The sequence below is a fragment of the Vulpes vulpes genome, chromosome 11 (genome assembly GCF_048418805.1).
Source record: "Vulpes vulpes isolate BD-2025 chromosome 11, VulVul3, whole genome shotgun sequence".
In the NCBI taxonomy this organism is placed as follows: domain Eukaryota; kingdom Metazoa; phylum Chordata; class Mammalia; order Carnivora; family Canidae; genus Vulpes; species Vulpes vulpes.
In genome coordinates this window covers 45,139,715-45,166,848 of record NC_132790.1, presented here as the reverse complement: position 1 = coordinate 45,166,848, position 27,134 = coordinate 45,139,715, and the positions used below count along the sequence as shown (strand labels likewise).

At 35.0% G+C, this 27,134-nt stretch overlaps 1 protein-coding gene across 27 annotated transcripts in view; it reads left to right on the top strand.

Annotated features, from left to right (window-relative positions):
• CCDC82 (coiled-coil domain containing 82) overlaps positions 1-25,505 on the top strand; it is a 32,825-nt gene extending 7,320 nt beyond the window's left edge. For 13 of the 27 annotated variants that reach the window (XM_025993289.2, XM_072726247.1, XM_072726253.1 and 10 more), the window contains 5 exons: positions 9,767-9,859; positions 11,762-11,886; positions 14,788-14,958; positions 19,404-19,589; positions 24,549-25,505. In XM_025993289.2, the coding sequence (XP_025849074.1) occupies positions 9,767-9,859; positions 11,762-11,886; positions 14,788-14,958; positions 19,404-19,589; positions 24,549-24,614 (641 nt within the window). In that variant the 3' untranslated portion in view covers positions 24,615-25,505. Of the gene's footprint in view, positions 1-9,766; positions 9,860-11,761; positions 11,887-12,176; positions 12,261-14,787; positions 14,959-19,403; positions 19,590-19,972 lie in introns of all 27 variants that reach the window. The other 14 variants (XM_072726263.1, XM_072726260.1, XM_072726259.1 and 11 more) reach the window with 5 other exon arrangements.
• Positions 25,506-27,134: the final 1,629 nt, after the last annotated feature.

Sequence of the window (27,134 nt, the reverse complement as noted above, 5' to 3'; positions counted from 1 at the left end):
TATCAATCGTTTGTTCTATCTATCCCTATCTATCTATCTATCTATCTATCTATCTATCTATCTAGTGTATACCCAGTGTGGGTCTTGAACTCACAACCCCGAGATCATGAGTCACATGCTTGCAGTGCCTGGGTGGCACAGTCAGTTAAGCATCCAAGTTTTGGTTTTGTCTCAGGTCATGATCTCAGGGTTATGAGATCAAGCCTTACATTGGGCTCTGTTCTCAGCACGGAGTCTGCTTCAGTTTCTCTCTCTCTCTCGTGCTCCTGCTCTCTCTTTTTTTCCTCTCTCAAATAATTTTTTTTAAAGAGTTTCATGCTCTACTGACTAAACCTGTCAAGTGCCCCTGTCAGTTGTTTTTTCAAGTAAACATGGTATTTCATGATCAATGAGGTTTTTTTCAGCTCCTAGCTGCATTTTTCCTCAAAGTATGATTGATCATACTGTGATGCAACATAGGTACTTAATGCATACTTCCCATTTCATCCCACTGAATACTAAAAAGATGTATGTTCAAGATAATAATAAGATTAATAAAACTAATAGTTTTTACTACTTATCAAGGACACTGTTTAGTGAAAGTAGCTTTTTACTGAGTGTATAGCATTGATGACTACAGTAATTACTGTTGGTCTTGGTGCTACTGCCGTGATTCATATTAGGGAGCCAGCTGCCCTACCCATAGTTATTTTTTGTATTATCAATGTCAACATGGTAAAAACAGAATGATTATCTTAATTTTATTACTTTGATCTCATAGATCCCCTTGAATGGACTTGGGGACTTTGGGTGTGTACAGACCACACTTTGAGAACCATTGGTTTTATCAGGCCTATTGAAGTGTCAGTGAAACTTATCAGACATTGGAAGTTAGAATCTTTATGTTTTCTTACAGTTAATAAAAACAAACATAAATAACCCTAACACTTTAGGGTATCTTAAAATATGTATTATTATTCTAATCTCTATAGTTGTACATAAATTCAAAGATTGTTTTTATGATGTTCTACAACTCTGGTAGAAACAGGCTGTTGAGTGAATACATTTTTTATTTTTTTCTTCAAGAATGGATTCTTTCCAGTTTTTTTAAATGGTTGTGTTTACTAAAATTATGCATAACATGGTTCAATATCAATCTCATGATTTATAATAAAATAGTAGATTGAGGTATGAATTAAATCTCAAGAAATTTATCAGTTATAGAGATGCCAATGATAAGCATCTGTATTTCAAAAGTCAATGACTACTTTCCTTACATCAGTAGTCACTTGTTTGCCTGCTACCTGGACACTGAAATTTTAGGGAAAATCAGTTAGGACATACCCCCTCATTCTGGATTATAATATATTATAATTTATAATTATAAATATTTTAAATTAAAATTATAAATAGAATGTGAGAGAACATTTTCTCTGTGATACATACCCATGCTTTCTCCTGCTAATTAATGAAAATTAAAGTTTATTATTGCTTCTCTGTCCTACATCTCTATGCTTTTATTTTTTTAAGGGACAATTTTAGATATACTGAAGAGTAGAAAGCACAGAGAATTCCTACATGACCCCTCTCATATATAGGTTCCATATAATTAACATTTTGCATTAGTTTGGTACATGTAAAATTGATGAGCCAATATTGATACAGCATTATTAACTGTAGTTTATATTTTATCTCAGGGCTCACTCTTTGTGTTATACATTCTATGGGTTTTGACAAATACATAATGATGCAACAGGTATCCATCACTACAATATCATACAGAATAGTTTCACTGTCCTCAAAATCTCCTGTGCTCTACTGTTCATTTTTTGCACTCTCCACTGAACTCCTGGCAACCATTGATCTTTTTAATGTCTCCATAGTTTTGCCTTTGCTAGAATGTTTTATAGTTGGAATTACACAGCATGTAACCCCTTTCAGACTGAATTTTTTCATTTAATAATATGCATTTAAGTTTCCTCCATTTCTTAAAAAGTGGCATGATAGATTATTTTTATCACTGAGTAATATTTCATTGTATGGACGTACAATTTGTTTATCCATTCACCTGCTGAAGGACATGTTGGTTGCTTTCAAGTTTTGGCAATTATGAATAAAGCTGCTATGCATATTGGTGTGCAGGTTTTTCTATGAATACAAGTTTTCATCTCATTTGGGTAAATGCCAAGAAGCTCTTATACTTGCTTTTACTGTTGAGCATCCCCACTCAGAGAGAGATGAATCTCATTTTTTATGCAGCACATTTTACCTTGCATGTTCTTAATTGCAGTTTCCTGTTTTATCCTTAAAGTTGTCTTTTCTCAACTTGTAGCCATATTCATACCTTTCCTCCCTTGAGTTAGTATGTTTCATTAAGCGCTATTCAAAATTTTATCCTTTGTTCTAGTTTCCTGTTACCTCTACAAAGCATTGTTGAGCTCTTGCACCCATCAATTCAGTGAACTTGCTCTCATTAAAGTTAGTGATTACTTCCTATTTGCCAAAATGCTTTTCAGTTCTTATGTTAACATGCTACTGTCATGGGCTTGGCCATCAACAATTAACCACTTTCTCTTTCAGAAAGTTCTCTTTTTGGCTTCTGTGGTACCATTCTATCTTGGCCTTCCCTTTATAATATTGCTTTCCTCTTTTTGCACTTGCTGTGTAAATATTGATGTTTCTAAAAGTCATCCTCAAACTCCCTTGTTTGTGCCTCAGGCAGTCTCTTCCCCATAAGTTTGGCTCAGTCTATGGGCAAAAACTGCCAAACTTTTATTTCCAGCACAGATTTCTCCAAAGCCCAAGTCACAATTTTTCATCTTATTTAACATTTCCATCAGCATATCTTTCAGACACCTCAGACTCAGTATGTGCAAAACTAAATTATTGAGCAGTAACATAAAGGAGTTTTGGGGTCATGTAGAACTATTTTTTTTTTTTTTGGTTGTTGTGGTGGTTACACAACTTTATGCATTATTCATAGAACTGTATACCCAAAAGAGTGAATTTTATGGTATGTAGAAAAGTAAAACTCAATAAAGAGAGCCAAATGTATGGGCATACCCACTTCCAAAAAATAACCTCAATGGTTAATCCACTTCACTTCTCTTTGCATTTCTCATACTCTTTAAAGTTGATGATATGATATAGAAACTCATTGTTAGTTGGATGGATGGATGATTAAGATAAGTGCATAGGCTAAAGACTCTTGGGTCTATACTTCAAGACAGAGAAATGTTAGATGTGATAGAATTCTTTAAAGTCAGACGAATACACATTTCAGTGATAATTTATGACTTGTTTTTAATATTTATCAGTTTATGAATATAATAAAATTAAACATAAGGCAGTTTTCAGTTCAGTTCAATGTTCTAAAAATTGCTGTAGGTTAATTCTTACTCTTTAAAAAATATTTTTTTCTCATTAAAGTAATAACCTGTGTGATGAATAATGAACATTACACTGTGGCCTTAGTTAGGCTCTAATTGGGTTAATGTTCCTAAATTCATTCTCTTCCCAACTTCTCTAAGAACACTGACAACTACTGATAGTCAACATAAATGATCACAATTTGGGAAAAACATTTTCTAGTTCCAAATGCACTCCTCGGGTGAGAATTACAGTTTTATCTTTTTGAAGAGAACAGTTCTACCTATAGGAAGACATTTTGTCAATTCCTCATTATCTGCCATTTGGCTTTGAGAGATGTACCTATAACATCTCAAAATAGAATAGTTTCCTTTTCTGCTATACCTTTGAAGCAGTTGAAGACAATCATGGTCTTTTTTCCTTCTCATAAATCCCAGTATTTCTCTAAATTTATTTTGAGACTGCAGCTCCCAGAAAAGATATGATTAAAAATGGAAGAAAAGACTAGCAGTGTCCATTGTATTCCAGACCCATAATGTACACACACTATAATACAATACGTGGGTAGTTATAACCTTCAGATTTGTGAATACTGATGATTATATTGTTTTTCTAGTGCTCTATAATATGTTCAGAGTGACAGAGAAGAAAGTATAGACAGAAATGTACATCTCAGTCTACTAGTGCCTTGCTAGAGAAATACTTGCTAGAATATTGGAAATTAGATTAAAAGCAAACATTAACTTAGTCTCCATCTAGTAATTAAAAAGAATAATTCCATCAACATAACACAGAGTGTGCCTAGGAACAGTCTTGCAACCATTTACATTAAATATTAAGTCCTAGAACTCTCTTTTGGAGGATAAGTAAAAAGTGCCAGTGAAATCATATTGTGGCACAAGGGAAAGGTAACATTACCTGAAGACTCAGAAGAAAATGCCTATGAAAAGTGTTTCATTAAAGGAAACAGAAGAAAATTGTATAACACATTTGCACAATCTGTGAAAAGGAATTAGGAAATTAAGGAGAGAACAATTTGAGGGGGAAATACAGCTAGCTAAGATAAGGATAAGTTGCTAGAAAATTAAAAATATGAAGTCAAATAAAATCTCTATTGGAAGATGTAAACAATAGAATTAACAGTACAGAAAATCTCATCAGTGATATATAGATTAAACCTAAAAAGTCTTTCCAGCATTCTTCTACCATAGAGAAAAAAGAAAACAATTCTAAAGGTGAAGATGATACATAAAGGAATAGAGAGAATTCTATTACACAAATTTCGAGGGGGGAGAAATACAGAACAAATGGACATTTAAAGGAAGAAAAATTCTATAGCTTTAGTGCGATATGTAAAAATTTGAATGTGCTAAGAGACATAGCATGTTTTTGGGTGGAAAAACATGGAGATGTGATTTCAAAGGTATGATAGGAATATTGAGTTGCTGGACAGACACCCATTTCTTTAAGTTAAGGAGGCTCACATCCTAGTAAGTTGATGAAAATAGATTTGCAAATAGACATATGAAGGAAATACTTTTTCTAATTACAAAAATGAAGAAAATAGTATCTAGCCATCTATTTTAGACCTATAAAAATGGTTTAATTTAGGGGTGCCTGGCTGGCTGGCTCAGTCATCTAAGTGGCTGACTCTTGATTTTGCTTCAGGTCATGATCTCAGGGTTTTGAGATTGAGCCCTGTGTTGGACTCATGCTCAGTGTAGAGTTGAGATTCTCTCTCTTCCCTCTCCCTGCCTCTCAATCCTCCCACACATACACTCTCTCAAATAATATCTTTTTTAAAAAAATGGGTTGATATATTGGTTCCACTAGTATGTCAAAAGAGAAAAACCCATGTCATAATTTTAATAGATTCTCAAAAGCATTTGATAAAATTCAATGCCCATGTCTGATTTAAAAACAAAAACAAAGTCTTAATAATTTGTAATATGAGTATTTTTCCTTTATATAACAAAGAATATTTTAAACTAAGAGACAATGTATACTTCTAATGAAACACTAGAGATACTCTCTTTAAGGAACAAGACAGGGATGCCTGGGATGATTCAGTCAGTTGAGTGGCTCTTGGTGTCGACTCAGGTTATGATCTCATGGGTCATGAGATCAAGCCCCATGTGGAGCCCTGCCTGGAGCCCCACGTCGGGCTCTGTGCTCAGCACAGAGTCTGCTTGAAGATTCTCCCCTCTGCCCTCTCCCAACTCATGCACATACTCTCCCTCACTCTCTCTAAAATAAAATAAAATAAAATCTTTTAGAAAAACAAGACAAATAGTTCCTCCTTTGTTCTAGATGTTTTGAACAATAATAATAAAAGAGGTAAAACCAGAAATTTTTTTTTAAAGATTTTATTTATTTATTCATGAGAGACACAGAGAGAGAGAGAGAGAGGCAGAGACACAGGCAGAGGGAGAAGCAGGCTCCATGCAGGGAGCCTGATGTGGGGCTCGATCCCGGGTCTCCAGAATCATGCCCTGGGCCAAAGGCAGGCGCTAAACCGCTGAGCCACCCAGGGATCCCGTAAAACCAGAAATTAACTTTGAAAAAGGAAAAGACATTATATGAACATAATATGATTATACACACACACACACACACACACACACACACACACACAAGCTCTAAGTTTCTGACTCATTTAACCTGAGATACAAAGAGAAAGGATATGCATAGATTGAGAACAGGAGTCGATGCAGCATGTATTTCCATAGTTTCCTTATGTTCTTTTTCTCTTGGTTCTTGAAATAAACTTAGCACTCGCAAGACCCCATCCTTCACAGTGTTAGGGGAGAAAGCAGAGTCACTGCCCAGGAATTCCCAAACAGCATCTCCCTCTATCCAGCTCCATGATGTGCTAGGAAGTTCATTTTCCTCAAATATATAAGACAATCTGACTCTTGGGTATTTGCAAAAGATCTCAGAAAGATAACCAGATTCACAATTAATATGTAAAATTTAAGAGTTTCCTTGTGCACATAAGAATAAATTAATAATTATTTAGAAGATATAATGAGGGACAATTCCATTTATAGTATCAAACAAAATGAAGTTCTTAGGCTTAATCTTAGAAAGAAAAGCATGGACTTTATAGGTAAAAGAATAAACTTTACTGTGAAATAGCAAAGAAAACATAGATGAAAGCAGAGACAGCATGTTTCTGGAAAGCAATAAATAGTACAAGAAATTAACTCTTGGGGGAGGGGCAGCAAAGGGAGACAGAAGGAGAGAATCTAAAGCAACTCCATGCCTAGCAAGGAGCCTGATGCTTGGCTCGATCTCACAACACTGAGATCATGACCTGAGCCCCAGTCAAGAGCCTGACACTTAATCAATTGAGCCACCTAGGAGCCTATGACATTAACGTTTTGATTCAACTTTGCAAAACAATGCTAAGTTCACTTGGAAAAAAAAATATGAGAATGAATAAAATTAGACAATAAACTAAGTCAGAAGGACTTGCCCTACCAGATATAAAAAGTTATAAGATTTCACTAAGTAAAGCTGTGTAGTACTACTATGAGAATGACAGCCAGATCATTAAGAAAGGTACATGGTGCCAAAACAAAGTCTTAGCATGTATGTGAAATTAATATATGATAAAAGATAAAATCAATAGAATGACTAAATTACCCTGTGATTGAGTATGGGGAAATTAACTACCTCGGAAAAATTGAGTTATGCATAAACACAAATATTGTTGATTTTCTCCTGTATTCTTTTGCAATTTTTTTATAATTGTAGAAGAAATGTTTTTAATAAGATTTTACTTATTTATTCATAAGAGACACACAGAGAGAGGCATAGACACAGGCAGAGGGAGAAGCAGGCTCCATGCAGGCAACCCAATGCAGGACTCAATCCTGGGAGTCCAGGATTGTGGCCTGGGCTGAAGGCAGGCACTAAACCTCCGAGCCACCCAGGGAGCCCCTGTAGGTAAATTTTAAACAATATTCCTAGGATGCTCCACAGAAGCTCATCCAATATGAGGTTTAGAACACTGAAAAAAGCTCTGGAGGAGTCTGAGCTCTAATCTTGATTCTTCCCTATTTAGTTGGATGACCTTGGGTAACTTATTTCATTACTGGGTCAGTTTTTAAATTTTTTAAATGAAAGATTTGAGGTGTGCCTGAGTGGCTCAGTTGGTTAAGTGTCCAACTCTTGATTTCGATTCAGGTCATGATCTCAGGTTCTGTGATATCGAGCCAAACATCAGGCTCTTTGCTGGGCTTGGAGCCTGCTTAAGATTCTCTCTCTAAACCTCCAACCCCTCTCTAAAAAAAAAAAATATATATATATATATATATATATATATATATATATATATATTTAATATATATAAATTTATATATATAAATGAGAGATTTGAATTATTTTCTCCAATTTCCAATCCAAGTCTAAAATTTCATGTTCTGAACTATATTATCAAACCTAACTATTATGAAGAAGAAATCTACCTAGGGGAAAGTAGCATGAAATCTGGAATCAGACTATTGTGTTCCAGTGCTGGTTTCAGCATTTACTAGCTGTGTAATCTTAGGGAAATTTTTTATCCTTTTTGTATTTATTTCCTTAACTAAAAATAAACCAAGGGTATTGATTGTACGTCATAGGCTTGTATAGAGAAATACAGCAATGCATGTAAGTACATGAAAGAATGCCTGGCATATCCTTGCTCAATAAAATCTTTTTTTCAATTTGAGATGTGAGGAGCTTAATTCCTCCACCACCCATCTATACACTCAAGCACAATGACATTGAGACCTTCCTGACTCTTGTGAAGAGATTCTGATATCCATTGGTAGGAGAGAGATTCTGTGGTTAGGCAAAAACTCTCCACATGATTCTGATCCTCTGCCCTTTCTTTTTATTCCCAATTCTAAAGAAACACTGTTAAGGGTCTTTCAAAAAGAACAGCAGTTCTCAAACTACAGCAGGTTAGTGACATTGAGCATCAGCACAAAGACTGATAAAATCAGTGGGATAAAAAAATTCTATTTCAATTTATTTGATAGTTAAAACTTAGGAGCACAGGGGTAGAATTTTATGTTTTTTTTTTTCTTCAACACGTGTTAATATTCCCAGAACATTTCCCCTTAATATAGTTTGGGTAGCGCTAGGTAGAGTTTAAATGCAGTTTAACACTCACAAATTAAATTATGTACCAAACTATATTATATTCAGAGGTTGATTAAAATATAGTCAAAATTGAATGCTTTTGAAGTATTATTTCATTTTCCAGTTATATTCTACTGATTTAAAATATGTATATAAATGGCTGTGATCAGTTCTTTTGTAACTTACTATTGATCATAGATAGGCCCTCTAAAGTCTAAGGGCCCTGGTGCAAATTATCTGCTATTGTCATTTAATTTTATTTCTGCTTCACTTTGGCTACTTTCATACTATAATAACATGTTTTCTCAAAAAAGAATGCATACTAAATATTTTTTCTGAAATCTAAAGAGTTACACAGCCCTTTTAGTAGCTAAAATATAAAGAAAAATGTTGCTCCAGGTTAAATCTCATCATTGTTTTATTTCAATGAAAGCAAGATCAAAATTCAGTAATAAATGCTAACATAGGTCTTATTTTGCTTAAATTTCTCATCCAGCATCATCCACTTTTCCTGAAACTCTCAGGCTGTACCTAATATTTTTATCAGTGCCCAGGGCAGAGCAGATGTTCTATAATGATCATTTAAGTCAAGGGAAGGGTTGTGTGAGACTATTTCTACAGCCATAGTAAACTTTGACCCAAGAATAATTGGAAGTAGTAGGGACCTTCTTGCTTAACATCATTGTCTGGCTCATCACTATGGATGATTCCATAGGCTGCATTGGGTTAGTGGGAAGATATAGGCTTATATATTCGATATGAGAAAGAGAACAGAACTTTTCTAAACTGATACGGAAAACCCTAAATCTGGGGCAGCAGAAAGGGAAATGGAGTTTTTATAGCCATTGGGGTTTTGACTAGGGTAGTAATTTCTTGGAAAATTTCATACGTACTATGTTTCAGAGAGAACATGGTACCTATATAAGTTTTATCTCTTGCTCTTTCTAATTGTTAAGGTGATAATTAAACTTAGCTGCACATGGGATGATTTGGGTTTTTTTTTTTTTTCACCACTTATCTCTTAGTTATTTTCTGAACAGTTTTCCCTAAATAAGTTTGGAAAGTGAACATTATTTGAAATAACAACTTAAAATTTTGGATTAGAAGCCAGTAAATCTGGAAAATGGAGATTTGCTCAGTGACAAGTCGCTGAGGCAGCTATAAAATTAGGATAATTAGGTGACTTCTCCTATTTATAGTATTAATTTCTTAGAGAAAGGAACCTATTTTATTTAAGGAATTGTTTTATCACTATATTCTAATATATATTTAAAATTAATTTCAGATTCTTTTAGTGACCACTATACTCACTTTGAAAGAGTTGTGAAGGCTCTTCTGATCAATGCTTTAGATGAATCTTTTCTGGGAACATTGTATGGTAAGTTAATATAAATGGAACAATTAGGATTTGTTTCTTTTTTCAATTTTTAAACATCCTAATATATAATAATACATAATATGATATAATATAATATAATATAATATGATATAATATAATATATACTTAAGCATAAATCAAGAGACCCATTCTTAAGGCCCTCCATTTGTTCCCTCTAGGATCAACTACACCAGGAGCCCATTCACATCAAAAAACTTAATACTGTTTATTATTTGTGATACATGTAAAGTGCAAAAGAAATCTGTTATGTTCCTTTGCCTTTAGAGAATTCACAGTGAATATGAGGATATAGGACATAGACTCAAAATAGCAGAGTAGTTCAATAGCCATGTGTTGTCCCAGCCTTTCTAAGCTCATTGAATTTCACCAAAAGCTATATGCTGTTTCATGCTTTTGTGCCTTTGCCCATTAAAATATAATCCCTTTCTACCCTAGATTTTCCAGGTGAATGTAAAGTCGTTTTCACTGTGAAAGCTACTATGACCTACTCAAGTAACATTTTTACTCCTTCATTTGTGCTGTCAATGCCCTGGTGATAATGATGTGTATAGACTTTTCATACTGTATTGAAAATGTATTTTTGCCTTCCTCACTTCCAAGAGTGAAAGAAGAAACCATACCTTATATACTTACCCCTTGCATCTAACACAGAATTTGGAAGTTAATAAAGACTATCAATACATTGTATTGAATAGCTACCTAAATGCCGAAGTGAGATTTCATTTACAGCTTATTGAACAAATATTTATTGAGTGCGTAAGAGGCAGGCATTTATTTGAGGTCTGGGGATATGGCAATGCCTAAGACAGAGATTCCTGTCCTCATATTGCTTAAAGTCTAATGGGAGAGACAGACCATGGATGAGTAAACAAATAGATAACATAATATAATTTCAACTAGTGATTAGTTCTTGAAAAAAAAATGAAGTAGATTAAGGAGATCAAGAGTGATAAAGGAAAGGGAAAGTATCTGTTAGATTGTTCAAAGAAGGTCTCTCAAGAGGTGTCTTTTAAACAGAAAACTGAATGAAGTCAGGAGGAAAGTAATGCATAGATCTCTCTGAGAGCACAGTAAGTGCAAAGACCCTTAGGTAAAAATAAGTTTGATGTGATAGATGAATGGATAAAGAAGAAGTGGTATATAGATCCTACGGAATATTACCTAGCCATAACAAAGAATGAAATCTTGCCATTTGCATGATGGATCTAGAGGGTATAATGCTAAGTGAAGGAAGTCAGGGAAAGACAAATACTGTATGATCTCACTTACATGTGGAATTTAAGAAACAAAGCAAATGAACACAAAAAAGCAAACAAAAAATACTCTTAACTATAGAGAACAAACGGGCAGTTACCAGAGGGAAAGTTGGTAGGGAGGATGGGTGAAACAGGTGAAGGGGATTAAGAGTACACTTAATGTGATGAGTACTGAGCAATGCATAGTATTGTTGAATTCCTAAATTTACATCTGAAACATATATAACACCATATGTTAATTTTACTGGGATTAAAATTTTAAAAAGTTTGATGTATTCAGGGAACAGTTAGAAGGCTTCTGTGGTTCTTTCCTTTCCCTAATGCTCTGATGGAATTGTTTTTTTTTTCTTCATTAATATTTTAAAAAATTAAAATGCTTCTAACCAAATAACCAGGTATCCTTCTAAAACCCTGGGAAGAAATTTAAAGTATTCAACTGCTTCACTATTTCCTAATGTTCTCAACCTTGGCACTATTGGTATTTGAGGCTGGATGATTCATTGGTGTGGAGGCTGAAAAGAATTAGATAGATAGATAGATAGATAGATAGATAGATAGATAGATAAACAGACAGATATTTCCTAAGGGCAAAGTGATTTTATGTTGCTGGTGTTCCCCTGAACAGATGGCACCAGGCAAAAATCATATGCACAAGATATGTTGACATCTCTTCATTACTTGGATAACCGCTTTGTTCAGCCTCGTCTAGAGAGTTTAGCTTCTAGAAGTCGCTGGAAAGAGCAATACAAGGTATATAGTTTAATTTGTCTTTGAATCTCTGGTTGGGGAGATGAGAGTTTATTTTTATTTATTAAACTGATTATTGACTGAATAATCTTCTAAATTATTGGCATTTTTCTTGGTTAAATAATCAGCTTGTTTCTCACCTTTTCTAAAGGCTGTTGTTTTAATTATTATAACACTTACTATGTATCCAGTAATTAAGTAGTTCTAAATGATGAATAATTTTAGAATGCCTGTAGAGCTTAGCCAATCTATTAAAATGAGGTTATCTCACAGAATGTTAATTGTTGTTTCAGAAGGAAGTTCTATTGCTAAAGAAGATTGAGAAACAGTGGGTTTAACTTTAAACTTAACTGGAGGACTTTTCAAGGAACATTAATGTGTGAATTTATACTGTAAATCTTCAAGAGGGTGATGTAGAATGTAATACTTTCCAAATCTGTGTTTTCCTATGGGCCTCCTTTTCATGACCTTTTATCATCTCCTAGAATAAGTGGTTTCCATAACATAATTTGGGAAATACTGGCCTGGGTTGTCTCTGACATCCTTCTCCACTTAAGATTTTATAATTCTACCAATTTCGGGCAAGCATCTTTTTAATATATAAGACTTGTACTGCATTCCATGTTATCCCATAGACTTCTATTTTATGTCTCTAATAGTAGAGCCTGTCTTATATGATTTTTAAGAGTTTTTTTCTTAATCTCCTTCTAATTTCTATCCACCAATGATTAGCAGGAAGGAAAAAAAAAAATGGTAGGGTAACAGAAGTTCAAGTTCCTAACAGTCCTCTAGAACTCTAATCGTTAGCTACTCTACCTCATTTATGTCAGGAGATTGGCTTCATCCAAGGCCTATTTGATCTTGAATTAACTGATAAATTAGCCACAGATGGTTTGGGTTTAAGGGACACTTATGGGATTACAGAAATAGAGAACTTCAGTTTGAAATATGGCTGAATTTAGGGCCATCATATAAATCTTTTTGATTTGGGGTCAGTTTTTAACCTCTCTAAACTCCGCTCTTCCTCAGACACAGAAAATATTTATCTAATTTCAAAGGAAATGTTTGCTTACTTAGAAGGTAAAATACATAACACATTCTTAGAACATGGTATAAATATTATTTTCTTCAATAGAAAAATAGCATATATTTATTGATCATTTAACTTTGCCAAATAATTTGCATACAATGCAAACTATCTTATTTGATCTTTAAAGTGACTCCATGAGGAAGGCACTATTCTTTCCTCTGTTTTAGAGCTGAGAAAACTGTGACTCAGAAGAATTGAGTAATGCAAGGTTGCACAGCTAGTAATTAGGCCAATTTTTAAACCTAGAAATCATAAGTTCCTAGTATTTCTCTGACTCCAAAGTCCATGCCACTGTGCTATATTATATTATATATACCATGGTATATTGTGCTGAATTTGGATTACCCGATATTGAAATAATAACTGTGAGATACAAGAAAATATTAGTTTAAACATTTAGAGACATAAATAATCAGTATGATCTTGGTCAGAATTAGCTAAGTTACGCTACAAAAATAATATGACAGATCAACAATGAAAATCTTAATAGCTTTAACCCAACAAAGGTTATTTTTCAGTTCTATGTCCAGTGTAAATCAACGAGAGTGTTCTGCATATTGTAGTCACTCACAGAGCCAAACAGATAGGGCTTTTATCTCGGATGTGCTTCCAGAAGTACCACAAGAAAGAGAAGGGAAAGTGGTTTAGTCACCTGTAAGTGACACATTGTCACAAACTGCCATGAAGTATGAGAAATATTAAAAGTAGAAAAAATACAATGTAGTTGTGAATCATACAGTGTTAAAAAGGAAACTATCAGTTCAGTATACTGAATGTTTAATTACTATCAGGCTGATAGAGAATACAAATGTGGATTAGTAACCCTGCTAATATGTTCCCTGTGTGCGGTTCAAATGCTATGGTAAAACCTAATCTATACTACTAATTATGACAGTAGTATCTAGCACAGGCCTAGAGTGTGAGCAAAAATATGCAACCACAAGTAATTGTACAGCTTAATAAAGCTTATTTATAAATGCCAAATATTTTCTCAGTTTGCTTACTCATTACTAATTTAGCCATTAGACTGTCCATATCAGTACTGGCCACCCAGCAGTCCTGCTTTCAACTTGCTTTTTCCATAGTACTTTAGTAAACGGCCATAGGATGATCAAATTATTTCTGGAATATTTTGTGGGAAATATGATACAATTTACACAATAGAGACTGAAGTGACCTGGTTTTTCTCAATTTTTGACTAACCTAAATGAATTCATCTTTTTTATTAGAGTGTCCTGAATTTTTGCTGCTCTTTTTTTCTATTTTTAAAAATATTTTATTTATTTATTCATGAGATTCATAGAGAGAGAGGCAGAAACCCAGGCAGAGGGAGTAGCAGTCTCCCTCTGGGCATCCTGATGCAGGACTTGATCCCGGGACCCCCAGATCATGACCTGAGCCAAAGGCAGTTGCTCAACCACTGAGCCACCCGTGCGTCCCTCTGTTTTTCTATTTTTAACTAGAATGCCTCATTTATACTAGAGAGGAGGAAAGAAAAGTAAATTAAAATCTGAAGAGCACTAAATACTAATTCAAAAGTAGGAAGGATATGAAACTAATTTTTTTTTCTAGTCTGGTTTCTTTTCAATTAACAGCCTAAATTATAAATTCTTTTTTTTTTAATTTAAAAATAGCTTGTCAAATATCTACTGTGTGTTCTGTGTTAAAGCAAGAAATACCAATGTGTTTTGCTCTTATATCTTACCCCGTTATTGTCATTCTCAATATTGGTTTTAATTTGGTTAGGTTCTTTTATGTTTTATTTTGTTGTTTTTTCCAATCTTGTAAAGCTTCATTACATTTTCTGTTTTCAGGAACGGGTGGAAAATTATTCTAATGTAAGTATTCACTTGAAGAATCCTGAAAACTGTTCCTGCCAAGCTTGTGGATTGCATCGCCATTGCAGATACTCAGTGCATTTATCAGGAAAGTTGTATAACACCAGGACCATGGAAATAGATGATTTCATGTCACATGATAAACAGGTATTTTTCCCTCTCATTTTACTTTTTAGTATTTAGAAATTTTCGATAAATAAGTTTGCACAAATAACTCCTATTTTTTATAAATGGAGAAAGCACTAGGAGAAGGGAAAATAGTACAAGAAAAGAGGTTATAGTTTTTGAATGTGAAAAATGTCTTTCATATGTCTATGGCAAATTCACTCCTAATTCAGATACTAAACTCTGTTTAAGTACAGATCACCCAAACTGCAGGGAGGGGAGAAGGGTATAAGATGAGAGTGAAAAGGCATTTAACTTAGACAAGGAAAGACTTTGAGTCCAAAGGAGAATTTAACTCAAGTGTGAAATTTTATGGCAGATAATTGACCAAATGGACAGTCCACAGGCAGATAATTGAAGATGCCTGTCATCTTAATATGAGAATTGAAAGAAAATAGTGTTTCAACCTAGAATATATCAGAAGTGTGTCAAAGACTAGACAATCACCATATACCTGAGGTTCTATTAATTTTGAGTGAAAAGACAACACTGAAGAAAATATTTGAAATATTTGAAGAATATTTGATAAGCAAAGCAGTAAGTGTGAAGAGAGAAGTGCAGGTGCAGTCTAATTCTATTTATTTTTTAATCTTTGTAAACATTTATAGGGGCTCCAGGGTGGCTCAGTGGTTGAGGGTCTGCCTTTAACTCAGGTAGTGATCCCAGGGTCCTGGGATTAAGTCCCGCATCAGGCTCTCCACAGGGAGCCTGCTTCTCCCTCTGCCTCTCTCATGAATAAATACATAAAATAAAATAAAAAAACATATTGTATTTATAAATGCAAAAATATTAATATCAAGAGCTTCCTCTGATGAGTCTGTATATCCATGAAGGGTTGTGTGTTTGGGGGCTCTGAGAGTTACCTCTTAGTACTGCTAGTCTATTACAAAGCTAGAAATAGCCTATCAAACTAAATCCTTCTACTACATTGGATAGTATAATTCCTCAGTACTAGTGGCAGTAACTGATCAAATCCCTCTAAAGTATCTGCAAGAATCACTTGGAAATTTTCTTTGGGGAGAATGAATTCAGAATTAGTCTTTAATGTATCATTTGGCAAATTACTATAAAAACACATTTTTTTCTCAACATAGTCAATATGCAAATCTCCCCATTGTTTAAAACCCAGTTTGTGACTTTATGAGTTAAGACAGATAGAATCCTAATAAAAGTGAATTAATACTTTAAGGATCATGATGTATTGTGTATAGGTAAAAAATAGTGGTGTACATTCACTGTCTTTACTGTCTATAGCTAATCCTGGAAAGGGAAGTGAGTTAGAAAAGCATTTCTGAAGTTCTGATATTCCTATGAAAGAGCAAAGATTCTGTATAAAATAGTTATTCAGATATCTGCTTTTGGCTCAGGTCGTGATCCTGGGGCCCTGGGATTGAGTCCTGCATTGGGCTCCCCAAAGGGAGCCTGCTTCTCCTTCTGCCTGTGTCTCTACCTCTCTCTCTGCGTCTCTCATGAATAAATAAATAAAATCTTAAAAAAAAAGGAAGCAGAGTATATACATTATCCTTGCAGCTATACAAAAATTTGTGTACACTTGTATGAATAGCTGTATGCAAACATTAAACTAGTTATTGTGTAGTATAAGGTAATGTAATTAAAATTCTTTAGTATTAAATTTTTCAGTAATTTTTTTCTTTAAAGGGAAGAAACATTTTTTTTAAGATTTTATTTATTTATTTATTTATTTATTTATTTATTTATTTATTTATTTATTTGCGAGAGAAAGAGAGAGCGTTGAGGGGGTTGAGGGATAGAGGGAGAAGGAGAGAGAATCAGATTCCAGGCTGGGCACAGAGCCCCACACAGGGATTCATCTTACAACCCTGGGATCATAACCTGAGCTGAAATCAAGAGTTGGCATTTATCAGACTGAGCCACCCAGGGACCCCCGGAAGCATCACTTATTAAAATCTGTTTTATATCCTACTGAGCTACAATAGCAATGCATGTATGGAAAGGAAAGGAGAAAATAATAAACCTGTTTTTCCTCCAAGGCTTTGGAGAGGCTTTGCCACCTCCAACCTACCCTTAGGTTGTTTTGAAAAGTAATTCTCCATTTTGTGTTGCCGTTGATAGTTATATAAAATTGAGACTGCTTGCGGTTATTAACTAGGGCTCTCTTTAAAGGTGCAAATAATGAAGAATGCATTTTGTGAATTTGTTTGATAATAAAACTTTTCTCCTTACTTACCCAAGATTAGCTTCTTTGAAAGACAGGATACTTTAATGGAAAGTGGAACTGGTGGGAGAGAACAATTTTAGTTACAGTAGTCTTAGGGTACTGAGACTAGAGGCCTTGGGTCACCAGGTCCTGGTGAAATCTGGGGGCATAGATGAGAAGGAAATCAATCATCTGAAGGAAGGAGATGTGAAATCTGAAATGGAGTTGGGAGGACTAACAACAATCTTGAATTAATTTCAGTTTTTCCAAGAATCTGGCCAAACTCCTAAAGATGCTTAAGATCCAATGGGGAAAGGCAGTTATTTTGAAATAAGTGTCAGTATGTAATATGTCCAATGCAAAAAACAGGCCAAGAGAAAATAGAATCCTTTGGCTCAGCCTATTGCATTATATGTTTCTAAAGACCTAGGTACAGAAAACAATGGGACTTCCATTCTTCCTCTTTTCTTGAGGATCTTTTTTCTTTCTTCTCTATACTTTAACTTCCATAAAGAACTGGCTCCTCTGTATCTAAATGAGAACCTAGAGAAATACCTCAAAAAGCTCCCTGTAATCAGCTGGATATTACAAATGTGCACAATGCATGTTTCATTGTATTCTTACCTTAATTTGTTAACCGGTGTTAGTTTATACTTCTATATGCTGTATTTAATAAATTACAAATCACATTTTTTTCCTACTGCTTTGCAATTCACCGTCTGCTGTTTTAGGTAAATTTGGTGACAGGTTTTAGCTCTGTTTTGAATTGTATCTTTGGATAAGTAGGATCACTTAATTCACATTAATAACTGAATTAAGTCAGTTATCCTCAGATTTATCAGTTTATTAGAACTATGCTAACCCTGCACAGTGGATTAGTGATCATTTACATGTCATTTGGCTTATCTGCTTTGAGAACAATCATCATAGGACTTATTTTTCTGTCTCTGGCAATTTTTTGATATTGTCTATCTTGCTGGAATAGAGTCCTTAATATCTAGAAATGCAATTAGATCATTAAAAGTAGTCTCTAAATACATTTCTTGACATTTAAGTCCACTGGTCTTACAGCATAATTTTGTTTTAGGACTTTATATAAATGGAACCCTACTTCGTAAGCTGTTTCACACTGTACACATAAATTCATAAGGTATAATAGGCTGTAACCATACACTTAAAACAGGTAGGGCAAAGAGAGAGGTCTACTTGTAATATTATAGCTATTGCATACATCTACTCTTTTCTGTGAACACTTACTAACAATGATTAAGGCTCTTAAAATGTGATCACACTTGGGAGGAAAATAGTATGAGAATATTATAAGGGTAATTTTAGGTTTATTCATCTTCGTAAGTGTTTATAGCTGCCAAGAAGATAGGAATTAGAAATGGAAAGAAGTAAACTATGATGTTAAATATTTTCAATGCGTATTTTTGTTTCAGACAGGTAAAAAATTATTAAATAAGGATTTTTAAATACTTCTTCCCTCTTGGCCTAACTTAAAATTTTTATACAGATAAATCCCTCAGTTTTATGGAAATATAAAACACAGTGTGTTGGAAAATTTTTTTATTAAATTCTATTATTATTCTACTGTATTTTATCCAGAACAGCCACTGGAGACTTCTCCCACACAATCTTCTCTGGTAACAGAGATAGAGAAACAGAGGGTACCCCTAGTGGTCGCTGCAGCTATTGTGGCATCTTTTTTACTCAACGTGAAAAAGGAGGTATTGGCAAGGGAATTGTTAGAGTCGATATGACTGGTTTGATGACAATTTTGAAATGGAAAGCTTACTGGGAGTAAATAAGCAATGTACGATAATACATGATTATTTTTAGTCATCTAAAAACAGAAAGATTTTTGTAGAACTTGAATAGAAATCTGAACCGGGTTTTCTTCAATTTTTGAGGATTTTAAAAAAGATTGTAAGATGTCCCAAATACCATCTTCACAAGATGATGTATCAAACCTGACTGTTGCTAATCATATCTAACTTTTATTCAGTCTTGCCAGTTCACTCTTCATTTTATTACTATTGTTTTTGCCAGCAGATGCTCAGTTTTTCTTAACTAAGTTGTATAATGAGAGAAGATAAAGGAATTATTGTGTAAACATTTTAAAAATTAAATAATACAGTCATTAGATTTTGCTATTAAAGAAAATCTCAAGGCCAAGAAGACTGTATAATCATTACTGTATCTTTTATTTCATATGTCAGATAATAATGTTTATTCCTTGATTTAGGTGTTTACTGTTGGCAGAATTTGTGCTAATCGCACCAGAATTTATCATAAACTGAAACATTTTAAGTTCAAGCTGTACCAGGAATGTTGCTCCATTGCAAAGACAGAAGAAGTTGAGGATGAACAGGTTAAGGAAACAGTGGAAAGAATTTTCAATCAGTCAAAGGAAAGTGGCTGGATTAAGGAGGTAAGGTGAATACAGAAGAATCATATCATTCATAGATTCTGGAGCTTAATTATGATCAGCAAAAGATATAAATGATTAGAAGAAGACCGTGAAATTTAAAAGAGAATCTCTCCTCCCCCCTACCCTCGTCTTTGTATTTTCTCTTCTTCCACCCATTCCTTTCATGCTTATCATTGTCCAACCCTGAATAGGTGCCCTGATGTTCTAAGCATTCCTTCAGCTCATCAGATAAATTGAAATCAGCAATAATACTGTCCTGTGATGAAGGACCTCTGTCCTTTCACTTTTATATATATGGTATTCCTTACATATATATTAAGTCCCCTTATTTTCCTTGACAAAGTGTAGGACTCACCTCTGCTTGTCTGCTTCCTATTCTTTAGAACAGTTGTTGTGACCCGAGAGTGAAGAAGCACCTGGTGCCAATCTGAGGAAAGGATCTCGGCTGCCAGTTGTAATACCACCCACATCCTCTTCTTGAGGACATGGGCTGAGCAGTGAGCACACTGTAACTGAAGATCAAGGGGAATGCAGAGGTTTCAGGCCACGGCACTGATTTTGATTCCCCCAAATCCTGTTGATCACTAAGTTTGATATCAGGGATAAAGTGGGGGTTTTGAAGAGTGCACTGGATTCCCGAAGATCTGCTGGCAGCTCAGAAGCTCTGGTCTGCTCACAGAGCTTTTAGAATTGCTTATGGTACTTGGAAAGAATGCTCATATGACTGTGGTGGTCTAAAACCAGTCTAGTTAATGGGAATGTATAAGAGAACACATATAGTAGATTTTCCGGCAACTCAGATCAACAGTATATTTAATCTTTAAAAAAAAAACGAAGCCTGACTTGAGATCTGTTGCCTGGGTTATTTATATCATAGGAAATTTATAAAAGAGGAAGATAAAAAAGAAGAGAGCTTAGTGAATGCACTTATGAGCAAAGGGAAAGCAAAAGAACAACAAACAGGAACTCGTTAGGGGTATGGCATGCTCTGCAGAGGTCTCCCAGTCTGCAGAGTGACATCAAACTGGTTTCCCTTCTGACAATTATCCTCCCCCACAAACCCCCACCTGGTGATCTCTCTGCCTTCCCGACCTCCCACATCTTAACCCTTCCGTAATCTTTCTCTCATGTTACTCTCCACGGCTTTTTATCTTTTACTTTGCTTCAACTTCTCTGCCAGTGCTTTGCTCCCTGTCCTCTGTGCTTTTCTAATTTGCCTTAGGGAGGAGCCATTACTTAGCCAGTAAGCCCCGTCTTTGTTTCCCTTGATGACGTGAAATTCTTAGCTGCTTTTATCGATGGGTTTAAAGGTTGCCAACCCTCTAGTGGAGTTGAAAAACCTACTGGGACACCACATTTTTTTTTTTAAAAGAATTGTGTACTAGGTGTAGAAAAAAATCACTGTGCATGTATTATATATATTATGTAATGATACTATATATGGGGAAGAATGTTAAACTTCTTGCAGAGAAAAACTAAAAGCATTTCCAGATCATGCATCTTAGAGAAAGCCTAACAAGGTTTCTAACAGAAGGGACCTGGAATAAGAGAAAATATCTGTAGAAGAAAAAAAGCCAAGTGTTCTATTCTGCTTCAAGAACAACACTTAGCATTGGGCAGTTAAGGTATTTCAGGGTCATGTATGTGTAGGACAGTATTGCACCTTTTTTGTATTTTCACATGCAGAACCAAAGAGCTTCATTTTCTTTTTGCGATCCCTCCTGCTTTGAAAATATTTGACCATAGATTTTCTCAAAAGATTTCCCAGAAACAAAAGTTTAGACCCACTGTAAACATATATACACCTTTCTGTGCTGTGATTAAACTTCAGAATTTATCAAACACTGACACTTCTCAGCATCACTCCACCTAAAGGTCAGAGAGTAGGAGTGTCCTTGAGCGACAGCATTGCACGTGCTTGTGATGCACGCCTTCTTCTTTGGCTGCAGGCTCAGGGCCACAGTTGCCCTAACCTTTTCGAATGCCAGGGCTCAGCGCTGCTTGAATGACCCTATCTGTAGCCCTTTTCACACCTGCCTCCTAATCATCATGTCATCCCCTTCTCTTACCTCACACAAACTCTCTGGTCCTGGCTTTCCTCCCAGCTTACACTGCACACCTTGCTTTTTCCCTTACCTGCCCCTTCCTCCTCCACAAGTTTTTCTTCCACTGTCTCAGGATATCTCAGCATTTCTTTCCAAAGACTTGCCAACCAGACTGACTTCATTCTTCTTGCTCTTCCTCCTAACACTTGAACTAGGATGATGTGTTTTTAACCTAGAATGACATTAAAGGATAGGAGCTACTTGGGTGTGAGAAAGGAAGGATTAATAAAAAAAATTCTAAAACCAAAACATATAATAAATATAATAAAAATAATTGTGTCATTCTAAATTAGAATGGAAGAATATACAAGCATATGCCACTGGCAAAATTCTGACAAATGTTTCTTGTTCAGAAGAAAGTGAATGTGATGATGGGATTTCCAGAGAAGTTGAAGATAGGGTTGTTGGGATGGGGTGGGAAATACATAAACATCAGGAAATGGAGGAAGTATGTCAAAAAAAGTATCAACTCTCGGTTTTGCAATTTATATGTAAATTTTGAATGTATTACATAAAGATTGTTACATAAGAAGGAATTTTAAATAATGATTTGATAACTCACCCCTTCTTGGAACTCTTCTTATGTGGTATCTTTTTCTTTCTCCCTTTAAAACTTGTTTTTCCTTTTCTTTTTCTTTCACTCCCTAAACTGATATTTCTCAAATCGTGGCCCTAACAACCCTATGTCAGAATCACCCAGAAATTTGTGGAAAACGTGTAGTTCCTGGTCTCACTGCAGACCTATTGAATGAGAATCCTTGCGGAGGGTTAAAGACCAGATATTTAACAAATTGGTGATTCTTAAACAAAATAAAGATTGAGGGCCACTGCTTTAAAGGTAACATGTTGCTCTAGGTTCTGATCTCAGCTGCTTTACAGCCCTCTGCCTTGGCAAACCCATTCTTTTCTTCATGTCTAACTGCTGTTTCTGAAGACTCCAAACTCCTTCCTTTATGTTCTGACCTCTTTTTCACATTCTGGTCCCACAGTTCTGTTTTAATCAGTAGGTCCACCCTGGCACTCAAAGGGATTAACATAAGACCCAAACTCTCCAAATTTTTAGTAAAAATAATGATGGAACCAAACTCTTTAGGTGGAGAGAATGACCAGGAAATACGAACTGCCTTCTTGCTGAGTTTCACTTTTCCTTTGGAGGGCTTTCTTTTTTCTTACTAAAGCTGCACTCTGCCCCTTCCCATCCTTTAAATCTCAGAAATAGCATATTATAATGGTTAAGAGCATGGATTTAAATATTTTCTAACAATAGAATTTGGAGGAAAGTTACCTTATTCCTGTAAGTCTAAGTAAAATAGGAATTAAAACAACAATAATAATTAGAGTTTTGGTGTGCTATATGTAAAGCATTTAGTATTGGACCTAGCAATTAGTAAGTGGTCAATTAATGTTAACTATTATTAGTAATAAAAAGCAAGGAGAAGTTTTCCTTCCTTTTCTTAGTATAGCTGGGATAGATTGTAATTTTCCAAAAAAAAAATTTAGTAAGAGGAAAAAGAGTATAAAGAAAGATAATATAAAAAGCATAAAACAATCAAACTCTTAAGGTATACGTTTCTAATTCTATGGTACTTTACTTACATCTAGTAGAACCTGTTTGAGTACTCAGTCAAAAGAATCCCCTAGTAGTCCAAAGGTTATTTCCCCTCCTCCTTTTCTTCATTCTTTCCAGAGAAGGTGATCCAATCAGACATCTTTGAGGGGGAAAAAAGTTTCGTGGCCCTGCCTAGAAGGAAACCACACTCACTTTTCTTTTTCTTTTCTCCTATACTTTTCCATAGGTTCCTATCACCACAAAAGTCAGGGTCATCAGAATCCTCTCTTCCTTCATTGAGAGTAGAACCAGAGTTCATAAGTAGGGTAAAGAAACCATTTGGTCAGTTAAGCTCCTCAACTGAAATCAGCAGTTTGAATTTTCCAAATCATCTGTGGAATTTCCAGATCATCCTGACTCCTCTTTTATCTTGTCCTCCCTTGGTCTTAACTCATCATCTTAATTGCTGTCACTCAAATTTGAGACCTCATCACCTAACTTATTATAATAGACTCATGACTAGAATGGATGTTTTACCATTTTTCTTAAAATAACGTCTCATATCATGTCAGTCTTCTGCCTTAACACCACTTTAGCAGTTTCACATTGTGTGTTGCATTTTTGCTAAACTCCACCTAACATTTCATACTTTTATTCTCTGACCACAACCTCTTTGGTTCAGTCTTACCTCTTTCTCTTTCCCTAAGAAATTATAGTCAAATCCCATACTTGCCTTTTCGCTCTTGTATGGACTGTGGCTCCTACAAAAAACTCTCCCCACCAAATCTTTGCCAACCAAAGATTGGCAGATTTGCTCCTGGGACAGCTTAAGGGCTTCTCTTTCCTGATCACCTCATCTAACACATGGCTACTCTTCTGAACCTTCTTTATGGCCCTTGTTATTGGTGTATTACCACTGAACTCTGGTCTCCTTAGGGACAGAAAAAGTAAATTTTTTTTGGTACCTAGATAGTCATGAGAACATATTTAATATATGTTATGTGTTCAACAAATTTTTGTTGAATAAGTTATTGAAGTTGTTATACTTCTATGAATATGATAATAGAAAAATTATAATGTATAAGAACATTATGAGATTAATATGTTCAGTTTGTTCTCTTTCCAATACTTTATGAGTTAGAGATGCTTATTTGAAATTGTGTCCCTATTTATAATAAGATTTTTGTTCATGATTATCCTGAAATGAGAAATGAACATGTTCCTGTTTGTGTCTATAGATTGAAAAGGCCTACCTTATCTTCTTTGCTTTGAGTAAAATAACTAGCTTTTTTATTGTATACACAGAAATATGGTCAACTTCAAGAATATCTAAATTTGGCGGATTACTTTCAAGATGAGAAGTTTGACTGAATTGTAACACATTTCCTTCAGAGAAGATTTTATAAATTCCTGTAAATGTGAAGATCATGAGTCTTGTTTCTCTGTATCATGTGACGTATTTATATATTTTATGTGTACTTTCATGGCAAATATCTTGTTTAAAACATACGTTCATCTCAGTTTCCATGAAATGGCACTCTACAGTTAAATAAAAGTTTTGTCTGCTGTACATAGAAGACATAAGCCCAATAATTTTTAAGTAAAGAGTATTTTAAAGTTCTAAAACAAGGCCTTTATAACAGATGATTATCAGTAAATGAGCTGTTCATGTCCTGTCAGCTTAGTAGGCAAATACTGTATTTTAAAGATGAGTCCAGACTAACATCTACATGTATTTGTTATTGAATCCCTGGCCAGATTTGTTTATTATCCTTTCACAGTATTAAATGATCTGCACTGATACATTCTTTATTACTGTCATTACCTATATCAGTGGGCCATGGAAGAAACCTCATGTTTCATTCAGTTCGATCCCCTCGAGTTAGAATCAGACTGTAATTTACCCATTCTAAAGAGGAGTGCTTTTCTCCATTTCTGAAGTTTCCTTTAGAAACAGAGCTCAGGCCTCCGGAGGCTTTCAACACTCACATTCAGGAATAATTTTGTGATACGTTTTTTTTATGCTTCATAATGTTCTTTTGATTTTTTATTCGATTTGTGTACATGTTAATGGTTAAGATATATTTTATTTATTTTTATTCATAACCTTTCCCATATATGTATTTACATTACAATCCAAAGATCTCAGAGAGTCAAATTCAGCCAAAAATAGTTTAAAAGCATACTTTGGCATCTGCACTGCTTTGCACATCTAAGTTTCCCCATAATATAATAAAGTAAAATGGTGTCATACTGACCAAATGGACCCTGTGTATTCTGTATCTTTAATTCTTATGAGTAGTATCGTAGTAGGATCTATTTTACTGTACAATTTTAGATACTTGTTTCTGACCTCCTGTTGATTGAACCTGGCTTCAGTTATTATATGGTTCATGCATGGAGTTCAATATATGTGCATACATAAAAAGCTACATTTTATTGAGTCCTTACATAGAGATCACTTAATATTTTCTGTAGTTAGTTTTCTGAAACTATCCCTATTGTCGTAAGCAAAATGAGTGGGAAAAGCTCACAGCATGCCAAAGATACTGATGCCGATGTTTCACGTGAGGGGTGCGTACCATTTGCAAAGTGTGAAATGGAAATTCCAGTCACGTATCTCTATTCTTAGTTCTCCAGCATACAGAAATAATCCTTAACTAAAGTGAAACCACAGTTGAAAGTTGCAGATGAACTGACCGTGCTGAAAAGAAGCAAGGCGGAACTGGAGGAAAAGTAACGGTCATGTTGGAAGGGGTAAGGAATGGCCTATAAAAAGGCAGGCCAAGGAAAATGAAAGTGAATGATCTGTAAAGTATCTCTAATGACCCTGGAAGCATCACTTCTCATATGTGCATGACACCACAGACAAGTTTGAGAATGCCGAAGAGTGAGAGCTCCTTCCATCTGGAGAGTTTTTGAAATTAATTTACATATTGCTTTACATGCCATGCGTTTAAGTCATAAAAAGTAAAGCACTATCAATTAGGGGGACTTAATGATGGCAGCCAACCCAGTTCCTACATCAGGCTTCTTGTTGGCATGCAACATTTTTCCTGTTGGAACAGCCTTCTGACTGTGGATCAGGAAATTTAGTAAGAGTAGTTTTGCTGATGTCTGAGGTTACTGCAACCAAGCAAACTTCTAGAGTGGGTGTTTGAAGAACACAAGAGGCATTTACGTATATGGTAACACCAAAAGGGTAACAGAGAGATGGGCTGTTAGGAAGTTAGAATGAGCATGGTTTAGGGCCCAAAAGCAAGTAGTTGATCAGAAAGAAATGTTGAAAAAAAAACTGAATTAACCTTTACAGGTATCATGACATACTGTATTATTTTATCATCATCATAACCATCGATATCATTGACTCAATATAACACTAAAATAATAGTTTGTAAACTTAAAATCTCACGTGTCTATATGAACTTTTTAGACCTAGGCATTTAATACAGTGGTGTCAGGTGGCCTTGGTTAGTAGAGATGATGAAGAAGACAGAAATGGACAAGTAAAAGGAAAGGAATGTGTGAAAGAATCATATGGCTACACAGAAGCTTCAGGGTTGGAGAACAACAGCATAAAAAGAGGGAGAGGGAAACAAGGACAAAAAGCATTTATTTTATTGGCAGTTAGATATAATTGATCATGTTTTCTCACTTGTCTGCTCTCATCTTCAGAGGGGTAGTTCTATTCACTGCCCATTCCTTGGAGGCATTACAGCACTGCCTTAGACTCTAGCAAGCTGATTATAGTGTAATTGTGGCTTTGCTATATTGAGGCAGCAAGCGCAGTGGTTAAGAGGGCATAGGTTTGAAATCAGGGTTGAGGTAGAGTGCTGAGTTGTTACTTCCTAGTCACATGAGCTGCAAATAAGTAGTATAATTTCTGTGAGC